This window comes from Euprymna scolopes, chromosome 21 (assembly GCF_053919585.1).
Source record: "Euprymna scolopes isolate OS-2025 chromosome 21, ASM5391958v1, whole genome shotgun sequence".
Taxonomy (NCBI): Eukaryota; Metazoa; Mollusca; class Cephalopoda; order Sepiida; family Sepiolidae; genus Euprymna; species Euprymna scolopes.
Genome location: NC_136502.1, coordinates 10,451,926 through 10,469,482, shown reverse-complemented (window position 1 = coordinate 10,469,482; position 17,557 = coordinate 10,451,926). Strand labels below are relative to the sequence as shown.

General features: G+C 29.5%; 2 protein-coding genes across 7 annotated transcripts in view; both read left to right on the top strand.

Annotated features, from left to right (window-relative positions):
• Positions 1-2,409, top strand: part of LOC145241996 (protocadherin beta-2-like) — a 36,151-nt gene extending 33,742 nt beyond the window's left edge. For all 5 annotated transcript variants that reach the window (XM_080104880.1, XM_080104882.1, XM_080104884.1 and 2 more), the window contains one exon: positions 1,019-2,409. In XM_080104880.1, coding sequence (XP_079961006.1) covers positions 1,019-1,575 — 557 coding nt within the window. In that variant the 3' untranslated portion in view covers positions 1,576-2,409. The remainder of the gene's footprint in view (positions 1-1,018) is intronic.
• A 618-nt stretch (positions 2,410-3,027) lies between these two features.
• The window catches only part of LOC145241994 (protocadherin gamma-A4-like), a 290,561-nt gene continuing 276,031 nt past the window's right edge, over positions 3,028-17,557 (top strand). The window contains exon 1 of one of the 2 annotated variants that reach the window (XR_013862634.1): positions 3,028-3,547. The gene's annotated coding sequence lies outside the window, so the exon portion shown is untranslated. The remainder of the gene's footprint in view (positions 3,548-17,557) is intronic. The other variant, XM_080104876.1, reaches the window with a different exon arrangement.

Below are 17,557 nucleotides of genomic sequence, written 5' to 3'. Positions count from 1 at the left end.
ACTTGCCTCGTCTTATGGTGTTATAATGTTATTTGATTATATACCTATGTATTATATACTGTATTGTATTTTGTTGCTAATTTTTAATGCCGTATTCCGAGGTTCTACTGTATTAGTATCCTCAAATCAACATACTTTTGTAGAAATCAAAAAAACATTTGTGGGAAAGGAGTGTTAAATAAAAATGTCTATACACAAATCCTGGAAGGAAGGTACTATTTAAAAGCAACAAAAGGGTTTGTAAATGAAGTAATTTTTCTAAGTATTATTTTTAAGAAGTGAATATTTGGTGCAAAACTGGTTCTCGATTTAAATAATAAGCAAAATCTATAAAAAATGTATGAAAGTAATTTTACTTAGTGTTAAATCTTTTGCAATATATATTTACTCCAGATTCTCCTTTTTTATTTGGAAGTTTGAATTCAGCAAAAAAAAAAAGTTTTCATTACTACATAGCAGGGCTTTATGTTGCAAGTGAAACAGTTGCATTTGCAAGCAATGTTTTTCAAGTGCCGACTAGAAATGATAAAACGCTTATCTTTGGCGACTGAGTGAAAACTGTCTTTTCAACCTTTATTTCTCTTTAATAAAACGAGCAAAGTCAAATTATTTAAACAAGAAAAGTTTAATAGTACAATATACTCTTTTTTTATGAAGGCTGTTTAAAACAAATCATCTAAAGAAATTCAAATTTTTATACCTTCATGTCTAAACATAATATTCGCTGTATATTTAGAATTACACTTATTTAAAAAAAAAAAAAAAAAATCTTCATCACGGAACAAAAATGTCATATTCTAAAAATCACGTGGGTTTGACTGTTTTATTTGGTTAGTAAACGAAAATATTTAGTTGTCAAAGGTCATCTAGAAATAAATTTATCCTTAAAGCCCTGCATAGAAAAGTCACGGATGACACAACTTATTAATTCAATGCTTATTCAGATCAGATGATCTGGATAAAAAGAAAATATTTCAAACAGTTTCATCTTGCTATTTTTTTATCTTCTCTTTTCCAGATCAGTACTCTTCTCACTATTCCCTGGCACATACACCTTGGATTGATCAAAATACATTTACGACACCAATAAAACAGAGATTCTCCTGCCCTGTGGATGCAAAGATGCCACCCAGACATATGCACAAGTCAAAAGCTGAGCAGCCCTCCGAACATAAACAACATTTAGCCCCTGCAAAACCTTGGACTTTACCGGAGAGCAGGAGACCAAATTTTGATTTCACGCAACAACCTTCTGTAGGACAATCAGAGTACCAAGGAAATGGAGATCATTTGGTGCACTTACCCTTAACGAAATACTACGTCCTGGAACAGAATCCAGAAAACTCACGACAAAAATTACATTCTGATTCTTCTGGCGAGGTTGAACATTCTTTACAATTGCCTCTGCCAAAATATTATGTGCTAGAACGTAACTCCCAGACTCCACCACCAGTATTCAATCCAGAGTATTCCGAAGAGCTAGAACGGTCAGAAGCATCTGCTCACTTACATCATCTTCCGAGAGATTATGTTCTAGGATCAGACACAAAGCCGTCCACAAGCATCACTCACTGAACAAACCTTTTTTTACCATGGAGTGTGAGATCTGCAGTGAATTTGCAACTAAACCTGTTTGGCAAAAAAAGGGAAGTAAAAGGAGAAAGTTCCAGTCATTGGTGATGAAGGATCCGTTTTGATTGTCAAATATATCATAGTATTCAGGAATCATTTTTTTTTCCTTTTCTGCACATGGAACACCCTTACTAAGTAAGAATATTTAGTTCAATTTTAGAAAAGGAACCATTTTAAAATCTCACCCATTCGGATTGATTTGCATTCAGATTTAGAATAAAAATGACTCTTGGTCTTAAATTGCATTCTTATTTTATGACTAAAAATAAAATTCATTGAATTTTAACTTTAAATAAAAGTTTCAATCACTGAGGGACATTTTTAATTGACGATTATTTTTACTAAATCATCAACTAGTTATGTCTTAACCTTCATCATCTTTTAAATTTATTAAATTTAAGGAATTAAAAGCAACGATAGAGGAAATTAAGACACAGTTGATAATTTAATAATAATCCTCCATTAAAAACGGCTTCAAATGATTGAAATTTTTGCTTAAAATTAATATTTAAAGTCTGTATATAACAATTTTATTTCGTGACTAAAAAAGAAAACAATTTAATGCAATTTAAGACGTACAGTTTTAACCAAAGTCTGTGGATATCAAGTAAAATAGATGAGATTTTTTTCAACAGTCCCTATTCTACAATTGAGCTTAAAATATTCCATTGTTAAAATCTGTTGGTGATGTGAACATTGGTGGCGGTGTAAGAAAAAAAGAAAAAAAAAGAGAGATATAAGTATTTAATAGGTTAATTAAAACAAGACACACAAAAATTTGGAAATCAAAACCAAAAATCTTTATTTCTTTGACCATTTTGATGTGAGTTTTGCTTTTCTTTTTTAAGATGATGATATGGAAACACATTACTCAGCAAGAAATTCGATTGAAGGCAGAAATAAGGATTTAGAAAGAAAACTAAACAAGACTTTGGAGAATCTCAATTTATTATTTATTGATTCTTTGAAACATTCTTGAATTATGGCTTAGGGAAAAAAACAAGAAAAGAAAATGAACGAAAATGGTCTCATCTGTCAATTAATAAGTTTTGAAACTTAAACCCCCAAATAGAAGTCATTTCTGAATTTACTACTTTAAAAAGGAACAACGACACACACATTATATATATATATATATATATATATATATATATATATATATATATATATATATATATATATATATATATATATATATATATACAACATTGTTTCCTTTCTACTGAAAAAGAAAATGAAACTCCAGACAGGACACTAAATTGGATTGTCATATATATGCATGTTTATCTGCATATATATGTTATCTTATAGGGGCCAGATAAAGACCTGTTATACATTATCATTTTGCTATGGAGACAGCTTGGATTTAAAGAGAGAGAAAGAGAGAAAGAGAGAGAGAGAGCGATCAAAAGAAAAATAGAAAGAAAGGAAAAGAGACTGTGATAATAGGATCAATAAAAAGTCACAATGGCATACTGCGATCTAAAAATACAGGAAGGCAGAAATCACAATTTTTTTTCTTTTGTTTTAATGATTGACAAGAAATAGACTCTCATTTTAATACTAGTATGCTTCCAAGCATATTGGTGTGTGTGTATGTGTGTGTGTTTGGTGTATGTTGTCTGTGTGTGTCTGTGTGTATGTATGCGGGTGTATATATATATCAACAAATGAGAGGAAGGTATCAATCAGTATTATCTACATCATTTTTAAGTTAAAAAAAAAGATTAAAAAAAAATAATTAAAAACAAACAAAACAAAATAAAAAATAAACAAACTTTTTAAAATTGAAAAAAAAAAAAAAAAAAAAAGAAAAAGAAAACCCCAAACAAACAACCAGCAAGAATGCACCTCAGTGACAGCAACATGGATCTTTATAAAAGGATTTACGTTCTGTATCTTATCACGGACACAGGTGAGTTTGTGTTCTTATCTTTTTAAACTGCAGTGTCCAGAAACAAACATCAGGTTTCTCCAAACACATACAAAGATACAGAAACATATCCTCCTAAGCATTACATTTTTGTTTTTAATTTTGTACATTTCATTTTTTTTTTTTAATTATTATTGTATTGGTGCTCTTCAGGTATATTTCAGAAAGGCACTATATTCCCCATCCATCCCCTCCTGAACAGATAATTGACTTTTCAGTGATTACACATAACATCTGATCTTTTCTTTTTCTTTTTTGTTTTTTATCTTCCAGATCATTTCTTCTCTCCCTCCTCCTCTCCAACACCACCTCCTCCATTGGGCATACATATCTTCTGTTTTGCTCCAAAGATTTTATATTATGTGTTATTGTCACTCTGGCAAAACTCGGTTATTAAAGTTATTTTTCATCAATGAGTTATAGAGATGTTTGTTGTAAAATAAATATTGGAAAAAAAAAAAAAAGGAAAAACCGAAAAATGATTTTTTTTTTTTTTTTATAAATCCCTTAATTTGGGTGATATCATATATGAAAAGAAAAATACAGAAAGAAAAAAAAATTCATATTGTGGTAATAAACATGTATAAAAATATTTGATTAAGAAACAAGAATGAAATGAAAGTCTTACTTATTTTAACCCAAAACTCCTCAATTTTTCTTGATTTCTTCTTCCACCGGCATGTTTTTTTTTAACCTTCACATTAATCAGTCAAATAATCCATTTATAAAATTATCTGATGACATGAATTATTCAATTTAAGATAAACAAACAAAAAAAACATTTACTGTCCTCCCATAAATTGTGATCAATAATTCACTACTCCCCCCCCCCTCATCTTTTTTTTGCTCTTTTTAGGTTTGCCTGATTTTTCTAAAACGTTTCTTTTATCTACCCCCTTTCCCTACTTATTAATGTCAAAAAGAAGAACGCAGTAGTGAGAAGAGTAAGTGAATAAATTAATCTTTATACAAAAAAGATTAAAATATTTTTTAAAAAACTAAAAAAAAATTGTGAAAAAAAAAAAAAAAAAAAAAAGTGCTAACGAATCCTACAATTCATTTCATTTAAACAGATCAAGGTTTTGAAAAGATTTGCTTCCTTAACGACAAAAATTTTTTTTTTTTTTTTTTTTTTCTAATTTCAGCCGATGTCCGGATATTAAGATTAAAATATTTGTTTGTTTTTTATTACCAAACACACACACACACACACACACACACACACACACACACACACACACACACACACACACACACACACACAAACAAACAAACAAACAAACAAACAAACAAACAAACAAACAAACAAACAAAAATGATATTGTAGGACTCAAATATTAAACTTAGATTTGTAAAAGTCCATTTACTTTTTGACCAAGATGAGAAATGGAGTGCTTAGTGTGTTTTGTACACTTATTAGATAAATGAAGGGCTCTCTCTCTCTCTCTTCTCTCTTACTTTCTCTCTCTCTCTCTCTCTCCTCATATATACATATATGTTTTAATATATATATATATATATATATATATATATATATATATATATATATATATATATATATATATTAATAAATGTAGCTTATCAACATTTTACTGCAGTTGCACGGAATATTCAATCATCAGAAGTGTATTCAAAAAATGATTAAGATCTTTATACATTTGACTACAAATTCAAACTGACCAGACGAATGAATTCTGAAATATCTGACACATGTACATGATGAGACGTCCTAGTGCAGCATCACATTGTTTTACTCAGAAGACCTTGTATCTATGGCATTGCAATATTCATAAATCTATGACATTACAATATTCATAAATATATAACTACTTTTTCTATTTAATATGAGTTATCAATTCAAAATGTGAAATGTTAATGATAAACGTTTATCCCTATACATTTATTTTTTTTTAATTAGCGTAAATGCTTAAGTATTATTTTGTTTAAGGTTTATTATTGTTATGAGACTCTATCTAAAAGGAGATTGAGTTTTTGCTTGATTCGACACTTGTGATTTTGAGAAGTTCATCTTCATGTTATATATTGTTGAATAAGATAAACATTACGTGTCCATCTGTTGATCATATTCTCAAATTCTAGCAAACTTTTGCAAATAAAGGTGTAAGATAAATAAAACAACAATAACATCTTCAAATATCCAGACAATAATACTTTCAGAAGTTTATTTATTTTTAACAAACATTTCTAAAAGACAAAATTTAAAGTTGACACAGAATTCACCTTATCCTATAGAATCAAGCATACTCAAAAGAATGGATGCTATCTAACTATACAAAAGTGTCTCTATATATTCATTTAAATAAGCCAGTTGCATCAAGCCAGTATTATTATTACTCCGGATATTAAGACTACTACTACTACTACTACTACTACTACTACTACCATTATTACTATTACTACTCACTAAGAGCTTTCACACAGGCCATCATCTGAGAATTCTCTTTGAAAACAGCCTGTAGTGTTCCCTGGAGTCTGAGTAATCTCCACTTCTTTCAACAACCTTTGCAAATTGCAAATTAATTTTTGTTATTGCAACAGTCGTCTACCATTGATTTCTCATTGGTAACGACCATTAGTCTTTAATGGGATATGGGTGGCAATAAGTTTCCCCAAGGTCCTAGTCCTCCTCGCACTCATCTATCAGAGGTCTGGTTAGTGCTTTACTACTACTACTACTACTACTACTACTACTACTACTACCTGTAGTAATATCACAAGTCAGATGTAAGGTCTAGTCATTCACTGTTGTGCAATATCATCCCCCCTCTTCTTACATTGATGGCCTTTATTTCAAGTAAAATCTATTTACATTTCATACCTTATCTATGATTCCTCGTCTTGTCATTGAGTTCATCATTAGCGCATTCTTGTGCCAATTCACTCTCTCTTCATCTTTTGTCATGGTCTGTATATTTTATCTTCATTGCATATCTTCCACCCTCTAACCAACCAACAAACCTATCCGCTTATTTATATTCCTATTAAAAACCTTATGTCGCTTAGGCATTTAGCCTTTTTAAAATAGATACACTGTGCACACCAGCTTTCTTCCCATGGACACTTGTTTAAAAAAAAATAATACTTAAAAAATAACACTTAGAAAACAAAATAACAAAAAAAAAAAACAACAACAAACAAACAACTACATAAATCACCCAGAAAGACTTTCCCCAATATGGTCAATCTTCAGGAGCTCAACTCAAATACCAGCCATATTTAAACTCCTGTGATTTCTCTTACCTGCTACTTCTTTCACTAATCCAAGAAATCCAACTTTTATTTGATACTTCTTTAATTGAAAAGCTTAGAAGATTTGGATCCCTTTTATTTATTCCAAATAATTGTTAATCAAATACTGACTGGCAAATCAAAGTGTGCACATTACTAATTAGCTAAATTGGTTCTTATATTATTTTTTACTTGGAGAAAGTGATATCTCTTACTTCCTGATATTTCTAACCCCCCCCCCCCAATTCTTGGAAGGTCAGTTCATACAAAAATACTTCATATGCATATATGTATTTCATATATAGCATTTTAAGGGAGTCAAGGAGGCTTTAGCTTTCTCCTACCTCAACGTTTGCTGCAATTGACAAGTGAACCAAAAGACTGAATTCGTCTTGTCATACCTTGGGCCTCAATCTATGACAAAACTCATAAAGCTAAGTATTAATCTAAAAAGTGACAATTCTATTGAAATGAGCCATACCTGGAAATGAGCGATTATGTGTCTGAGATCATCAACTGCTATTAATCTATTAAATAATATCATTTTAATTCCTTTTCTAAACACTACCGTTTACAACTTGAATAAGTAGTGAGAAAATTTTAATTTGACAAAATAAATACATATAACAAAAAAACTTCCATCTCACACACACACACACACACACACACACATACACACATATATATATGTATATGTATATATATATATATATATATATATATATATATATATATATATATATATATATATATATATATACCAAGTTATAGGTGTTCAAGAGAGAAAACTCATAAATTTAACGAGGTTATTAAGAGTGCTCAATAAAAGAAGAGCAAGATATATTTTTATTGATATAGACAAATTTACAAGGTCGCGACACTGGACATGCTAATGTTTCGGACAAATGGTTGGTTAAAACCAACAGGTCCTCGTCAGGCAACTTAAGGGAGGCAAGGAGGCCCCAGCTTTCTCCTATCTTTTATTTTTTTGGATAACTGGTTTCCTTCTGTGGAAGACACTTTTTTTTAAAGTCGCCTGACACGGACTTGTAGTTTTAACCAAACATCTGTCCGAAATATTAGCATGTCCAGTGTTGCGATCCTGTAAATTTGTCTATATATATATGTGTGTGTGTGTGTGTGTGTGTGTGTGTGTGTGTGTGTGTGTGCTAAGAAAACAAAGGTTTTCTTTAACATAGGGCATCTGCAAAAGAATAAATTGGAAATCTATCATCTTTTTTTGAAAGCTAATATTAAATTTAATAGCATTATTTATGAAGAATTTCTTGCACTGTGCCTGTATATGTATATACATACAAATATATGTGTGTATATATATATATATATATATATATATATATATATATATATGTATGTATATATATATATATATATGTATGTATATATATATATATATATGTATGTATATATATATATATATATATATATATATATATATATATTACTTCAAATAGTACTATACATTAGGTTTGATTCTAGTCATATGGGCTGAGTTTCTAATGTTTCTGTGAACCAGTAAATATCAATGATGATCAAACTGATGTATAGTACAACATGAAATAAAATATATGATCTTACATGAATTGGTTCCTGATTGAAATAAGTAATACTTGCAAAAATATCTTTGTAGAAAAATTACAAATTTTATCCAGCTTTCCAATAGAATTGTTTTGGAACTTTATAGAAATGTTTTGCTTTCTCTTGAATGAATTTATTACATTTAAGAACCAACCTCTAATATATACAATTTTTTTTTAACAAAATGTTCCAAAAGTGTAGACATTGTATTAAGCAGGAATATTATGTTTTCATTGTGTGTGTGTGTGTGTGTGTGTGTGTGTGTGTGTTTATATATATATATATATATATATATATATATATATATATATATATATATATATATATATATCCAAAGCTAAACTAACCTTGGGGGAAAAAATGCACATTCCTCAATAAGATTTGAATCTGAATCAATTTCCAAAAGAGACATTTGTTTAATAGCCAGGAAACGCTTTAGACCTCTCTGCCATGAAAGCAGGTGGTTTTGAACAGGAGTAGTCTAACATGTTTTGTGGTTATTACAAAGGCCCTTTGAGACAGGCTTGAAACCTTTTGAAAGCTCTGCATTTTTCTGTCACTTTGTGTTTGTTTCTGCATACACACACACACACACACACACACACACACACACACACACACACACACACACACACACATGCCTACGTACAGGGTATCCCAATAAAATGTATAGATGTTTTAACAGCAATTCAATAAATTTGTTTTTATAATTAGTTTGAAATAAAGATGGCGGCCAAACTTAGCTTCTTGCAAAAGAAATTTAACTCAAATGCCACTTGAAAATAGAAAATGCAGTTGATGTGTGCAAAGACTGTTCAGAAGAGCATTTCAAACTTATTCGCTTACATGACTCGTGCATTACATTTCTGTCTATCTTCTTGTTTTGTGGGTGTCATCAATGCCCATAGTTTTCAAACAAATTCTTTTTTTTTATCTCCAATATTCGAGTGATTGTAAGTTGGCTAGATGGATCGGTTTGAAACTCTCTCCTAAATTGTCGTTGTATTTCATTCTCTAATCACATTTAAAACTTCAGGCACAAATTTAGGGCAACTTTCCTTTGTTGAAAGCTACTACTTGCCATCATTATTCCATATTATTTAAGATTGAGAAAAAATGAAAATTTATAGTCATCAGCTTTTATAAATTTCATTGGAACTCTCTCTCTTTCTCTCTCTCTCTCTCTCTCTCTCTCTCTCTCTCTCTCTCTATATATATATATATATATATATATATATATATATATATATATATATATATATATATATATTAAATAATGTTTTTCGAGTTAACAAATTAAATAATTCTGTAAACTTAAAGCGAGTTAAAATAATATTATTATTTATAGGACAATTCTAACTCGATAAGAAATCTCAATATTCGCGATAAAGCATTGATATAAGAAATTCAATTTAAACTTTATAAATTTACAACACTTTATCATTCGACAAGAAATACACGTTGAAAAGTTAAAATTTTCCTCATTCCATGGAGTTTCAAAAAAGGAAAATTAAAACTTTTCAACTTGTATTGCTTGTCAAATAATACATCGTTATAAATTCTAATTTACAGAGTTTAAATTGAATTGTATGTGTGTGTGTGTGTGTGTGTGTGTGCGTACTTCCTGTTAAATACATTGTATATACTTTCAGAACATTCAAATTAATATAATATGTCGGATATTTATTAATTGATAAAAAGGGAATTTATCCAAGTTAGCATGATCAAGTAAAACTTCAATATGGAACTGATGATCTTAGATTTTATTAAGATTTTTTTTTATAGGAACGTATATAGAATATGAACCTTAGAATTGAGTGTCACTCGAAAGTGAAAACCTTCAGGTTGCAACATAACGAAATATGTATAGCTTGTGTTATCTGAATATTGTCCTATGAATTGATACTGTTTTAAGTCACACATTCATTTTATTTTATTTTATTTTTTGGTAAAAAAAAAAAAATTAATGAAGAGGATTCGATTAATTTAGAATTGTAGTTATTGTTAAATAGAATGGTTAGACACGCACTCAGTACTGTGAACAAAATCTAAATATTAAAGACATTGAATTAAAGCGGTAGATTCCAACAAACGATAAGAGATCAATTTTACACCGTTACCAAGAGTATTGGTGTAAGTTAACAGCTTCAACTTGAACTTAGCTTGGAAAGTTCACAGTTCATGCCAACCAATATTATAGAATTGAATCTATTCACCTCTGCTATTTCACTATACTAGCTGATAGACCAGTCCAAAGGAGTGTTATTACATATCTTTCTTTTCTTATATATTAATTACTTTAATGTTTAAGAGTTTAATCTACTACTTCGTCTATAGCAGTGGTTAGAAGAGATACACTTACACGTTTCCCAAATGATATGAATTCAATATCCTTGAACTTAGCTTTATGGACTCACAGTTCAATTTCAAATTGTAAAGCTGGCTCAAATTCTTTATTAATGATTTACATTATTTTATCTGTGATGAGGTAAGCTCAAATTTTGATAATTTTTGAATCAAACTTAATTCTTGGAAACTCTGTATTCTACATCGTGTCCCTTTTAAACCTGTTGAAAATACCCACGCTTGTATTATGCAAATCACATTTCTAATGGCAGTGTAAGTGACCCTACATATCTCATACACAGTTTAATGATGGATGCTGGGAAACTGTTATATGGCTCAGAAGGAAATCCTTAGAAAGATCGATTTCTTATGATATATGGAAAGAATAGTATTAATGCTGTAATTTATACAGATATTAAAAAATATATTAGCTTAATTAATTGTTATTTAAATGCAGATAATTAACCTGGCTTTTATCTGGAACCTTTAGTTCACATTAGATGCTGAATGTATGTAAGGGTTCAATGTATGTAACATTCAATAAGGACAGTTTCTTGATTAATTGTACAGCCAAAACAGCCACTGAATAAAAAATGGCAAATACGTTAACTAATTTGAACAACAGCAAAAATTAAATGATTAAAAATTATTTTATAAAACATTATTTTTTGATGGCTATCAAGTATTTCTTGATCAAAACTATTTTCAAGTTGACAAGCCAAACCACTCCTTGAATGAAAAGACAAGCACCATACCTGATCCATAAAAAAATATTTGTTTTTTTTTTTTTTTTAGTTGTAATTAAAAACATTTCATCATCTCATCTAAAGATGACATGATAAAATATTTCTAAATTCAACCAATTTTCAAATCAAATAGCCATTTCCCTCTGGAATGACAAACAAATATTTTAACTGATTCATAAAAAAAATTAATGGAACGATTAGAATTAAACGCATTTTTTTTCATCTTCTTTGATGGCTATAAAATGTTTCAACAAGTGTATAGTTTCAAATAGTGTAGATAAAATATAACAATTACAGCCTTTTTTTTTACCTTGAAATTTTTTTGTTCCTTTATCCTTTCATGTCCCATTAAAGATGTTTGATGTTGATGGTTTTTGTTTGTCAAGTGTTCTCTACGAGAAGGCTTGATAAAAAAATAATCCTTGGAGAATGTGTTGAAGTTGGTCAACCCTCATAAAAATTTTTTTTTTTTTTTCATTTTAAAATATTTTTTAATTAAATGATTTTTTTTTAATAAAAAAAAAATCATTTAATTAAATCTTTTTATTTAATTTTTTTTTTAATAAAAAATTCATATAAAAAACAATCTTTTTTTTTTTTAAAAAAACAAAAAACAAAACCTCCCCCTTTCTCATTATTTAAGTGGTTCATGTGATCACTTATTCTGTTACTGTGTTGAATATGTTTAGGTTATTTTTAACATTGTTGAAAATAAGTTACCTCCCTTGTTGTTGCTAGTTCTTGTTTAGATACTGTTGTTGAATGCTATGTACCTGAGCGGCTACGAAGCACGCATTTTTTTCCCCATTTTGAAGAACAAATCATTGAAATAAAAAAAATTGTTATGATGAAGAAGTTTTCATGAGGGGTATAGGTCCCACTTCAACACATTTAGCAAACCCTTTATCAAAAAGAAAACCTGTTGTACAGGTTTGAGATGAATTTTCATGTAAATAAATTTTAAAAAATTCTTAATTTTTTTTGCATCTTGTGTTTGCTTAATTGTTTAACATTTCCACCAGCTGAGTCTGCCGTTCCCCATTTCTTACATTTTGAAAAAGGTTCCTCTATTTAAAATGCTTCTAACTTTTCCCTGCAAGATAAATTCATATATTACTTGCTATTTTTTATATTCATCAAAATCCTGTTATATAGTACAGATAAAAGAGTGAGTTTTTGATCATGTTTTAGAAAAGAAAGAATTCTTCCCTCCACCTCACCCAAATATACTATCCTGATGTTGTATGGCAGTTAAAGAGATATCAGCCACAACTTCGCAAATATGACTAAGAAATGGAGGGCCATGCTAATTAGGTGACCTTTTATCTCGTTCAAATTCCATTATATTTTCGATGAATTAAGACGTTTTTTATATTATATATATATTAAGATATTTTAATAGCACTTTTAGATTGTTTTTTTTTTATTAAGTGGTGTAAATGCTACATTTAAATTGTTTTTATTAGGTGGTGTAAATAGTAATTTTAGATGGGTTTTTATTAGGTAGTGTAAATATTACTTTTAGATGGTTTTTATTAGGTGGTGCAAATAGTTCTTTTAAATGATTTTTTTAGATGGTGCAAATAATACTTTAAAATAGTTTTTATTAGAAAGTGTAAATAGCACTTTTAAATGATTTTTATCATGTGGTGTAAATAGCACTTTTAGATGGGATTTTATTACGTGATGTAAATAGTACTTTTAGATGGGTTTTTGTTAGGTGTTGTAATTAGTACTTTTAAATGAGTTTTTATTAGGCGATATAAATAGTACATTTAGATGGGTTTTTTTTATAGGCGGGTATAAATATTACTTTTAAATACACGTTCATACTAGGTGTAAATATTACTTTTAAATACACGTTCATACTAGGTATAAATATTACTTTTAAATACACGTTCATACTAGGTATAAATATTACTTTTAAATACACGTTCATACTAGGTGTAAATATTACTTTTAAATACACGTTCATACTAGGTATAAATATTACTTTTAAATACACGTTCATACTAGGTATAAATATTACTTTTAAATACACGTTCATACTAGGTGTAAATATTACTTTTAAATACACGTTCATACTAGGTATAAATATTACTTTTAAATACACGTTCATACTAGGTATAAATATTACTTTTAAATACACGTTCATATTAGGTGTAAATATTACTTTTAAATACACGTTCATACTAGGTATAAATATTACTTTTAAATACACGTTCATACTAGGTATAAATATTACTTTTAAATACACGTTCATACTAGGTATAAATATTACTTTTAAATACACGTTCATACTAGGTGTAAATATTACTTTTAAATACACGTTCATATTAGGTGTAAATATTACTTTTAAATACACGTTCATACTAGGTATAAATATTACTTTTAAATACACGTTCATACTAGGTATAAATATTACTTTTAAATACACGTTCATACTAGGTGTAAATATTACTTTTAAATACACGTTCATACTAGGTATAAATATTACTTTTAAATACACGTTCATACTAGGTGTAAATATTACTTTTAAATACACGTTCATATTAGGTGTAAATATTACTTTTAAATACACGTTCATACTAGGTATAAATATTACTTTTAAATACACGTTCATACTAGGTGTAAATATTACTTTTAAATACACGTTCATACTAGGTGTAAATATTACTTTTAGATTTCTTCCATGATGTAGAAATTTTACATAGTTTATGCTATGAAGTGTAAACAGTACTTTTTAGATTCTACAAAGGGGTGCAAACGTCATTTTAATTAAATGTAAATGGCATAGTTTTTTCACTATGAGGTGTAAAGAGCACTTTTATATGTTTTCATAATTAAATTACACTTTTGGTAAGCTTCTAATATTAAGTGTCACTTTTACATACATTTTTACTTAAATAGTGCAAATAGCACTTTCAATAGGTTCCTTCTATAAGGTATACATTTGCACTTTTATGTAAGATTTTTCACATAAGTTTTTACTATAAGACCTAGACTGCACTTTTATATACATTTTTACGATTATTCTGAAGTGAAAACTGCAGCAAAAATAAGTTGAAATAAAGATGAACAACAGATGTTTATTAATTTATAGTTTTACTTTCTTACATAGTGGCTTATGTGGCATAATGGTAAAAGTGTCTACTGATGGGCCAGGAGACCAGGGTCCAATCCTCAGCTGAGTCATACTAAAGACTCAAAAAATCATACTTGATGTCCACTTGTAAAATACTAAGTATAATATGTTGATTAAGACGAGTAAAGATGGAGAGTAATCCTGGAAAAAGATTAGCACAATCTCCTATATCTTAAAAAGGAGACTTTGGGTTGCCCTTGACTAAAAATGAAATAGTTGACCATAGTTACACATTTTATTTTTTTTATCTAAGATAGACCGAAAACTATTAAACCTTTACCACCATAATTTTTTTATACAATAAATACATTTTTAGATCATGAAACCCACACGTGACAGAAGTTAGCATGCAACTGAAATACGAACATAAACAAAACCTCATTCACTTATTGAACCATGCATAGACCTGTTGTTTGAAGATCAGTTGGGATGACAAACCATAAGAGTAAGAATTATTGTTTTTTTGAAAGGCAACTTGAAAGTACAATTTGGCGGTAAAGGATTAAATTAAGTACTACTGAAAGTTTATAAAGGGTAAAAAAAGTGGATAATTCTGTGTGATGCATTACATTATGCATAGGATTTTCAAAAAGTCATGAATTTTAATAAAAAAAAACAAAACATTTGAATTCATAAAAGGTCCAGAAATGACTAGTGGCTATCAACTTAAAAGTTACCATTTAAAGAGGCACACATAAGAAAATTACTATTTCCCTTTGTTCCTTTCGAAAAAACAATATTTCTTACTCTTATGCCTTGTCATCCCAAGTGATCTTCAAACAACAGGTCTATGCATGGTTCAACAAGTGAATGAGGGTTTTTTTATGTTCGTATTTCAGTTACATGTTAACTTCTGGGAAAACTCAGAAAGTGCTACATATTTCAATATAAATAATCAAAATCACATTGTATGAGATAATCTGTAATTTACTCCTCCAGTTCAGCACCTCTTGGCAGACAATATGCTCCCCCCCCCTTCCTGTTTTTTCCAAATGTTCCCTTTTTTATGTACCATTTCACTTCAGGGAAGAACCACTGCATGTCGAACAAAATTACTATGAGTTTCTTTTTCACACCATTACAACAATGATATCTGAAAACGAGGCTACATCAAAGGGAGGTCATTCTCATATTTTTGTACATGGTTGCTGGAGTGGCCTTTTTAAAGCCAAATTTAATGAATTTGGGTTTTTTTTTTTTGAAGCGTTTGGCCTTCAAAAATTGTATTTTGGCCTTTTTTCAGAGGGTAACGTAGGGGCTAACTAAGGAAAGAACTAGCAGATTATTATATAGATTATTTAAGCTGTCTCATTTTAACAATTTTGTGTCTTACTACCTGAAAAATATAAATTCTAATTCAATCTTATCAGACTATGGTCATATTCAAGAAGAGAGAAAGGAATTCATGGTTTTAAGAGAATTGGAAAAACTTATACTAACTAGAATTTCACAGATATTAAGATCATGAAATGAAAATAAATAATTTGTAAATTTGAGGAAAATATGTTGTTTTTCAACAAAAATTGCAGCATGAACGATTCTTAAAAAACAACAACAATATATGTAAAGTATAAATGACAAATATTTAAAATAAAAAGAAAAAGATTTAAAGGAATATATGAGATGCTGGCAACTTTGTAAAAAATGGAGAATAATATATATTGGTATGCAGTACTTGCTAAAAATCAGGAAAACTGTACTGAAAACTATAATTTTTCTCCTGACAGAGAAGTTAAAAGGGAAAAGAGGACATGGATAAAATATATGTAGCTATGGTATTTTGATGTTAGTCAAGCTAGAAACCACATTTTGATGTTAGTCCAGCTAGAAACCACATTTTGATGTTAGTCCAACTAGAAACCACATTTTGATGTTAGTCCAACTAGAAACCACATTTTGATGTTAGTCAAGCTAGAAACCAAATTTTGATGTTAGTCCAGCTAGAAATCACAGACAGGAAAGAGAGAGATTTTAACTTTGCTCATTTTTTTATAATGGATTATCATCTAGGAGTAGCTGGCTAAGGATTTGATATCTTAGTATCTACTTTAGTGACAATTTGGTAAAGGGTATATAACTCCTGCTAGAATATGGACCCAACTTTAAACATTAAAAATAAAGATAAGTATTTTCACACGAGCCATGAAAGCTAACAAACCGGAAATCCAAGACTCGAGTTTCACCCTCATTTGGACTCATCAGTTGAACACCCCCCAACTCAGGATTCAAAATCTGAATCTCTTGCATGTGAGGTGAGTACACTGCCACCTGAACAACTGCGCCACACAAGAAAGTCTATTAACTAATGCAGATCAAGCAAACCACGGTGAAATACGACAATGGAATGTTTCTACTTTATCTTGAACAAGGATATGGTCTTTCAACTACTGAGATGCTAAGCAGATGTCTCACTTGGACTTTAGGTTTGTTGGCTTTCATGGTTTGTGTGAGCTGCGACATTGGTTTACTGTGGAAATAATTATATAATCTCTCACATTCTGAAAATTCTAATATTAATTTGCTAAGTTAGTTTGTTGGATGACCATCGTTCTAGCAAGTTTAAATATCCTACATGTGCGACAGCGACTAAGATTCTCAATTGTTAGATGACCACACCTCTTGTTTGAGATGAAGTAGGTACATTCCATAGTCGGATTTCGCTGTGGTTAATTAATGGACTTTCTTGTGTAGGAGATCCTATGCAAAATATTGACCAGAGCTGGAGGAAATGTCTAGAAAAGTGAAACTGGAACAAACGTGCAGATGTAAAACCTAATATAATATAGACTGGTACATGGACAAGAATTGTTCTGCCGTGTCTCACTAAACTTTGCACCCCCCCATCTTAAACACAAAAGTGTTATTTAGTTGTATAGTACATATTACTTTCCAAGTTGGATGGAGGCG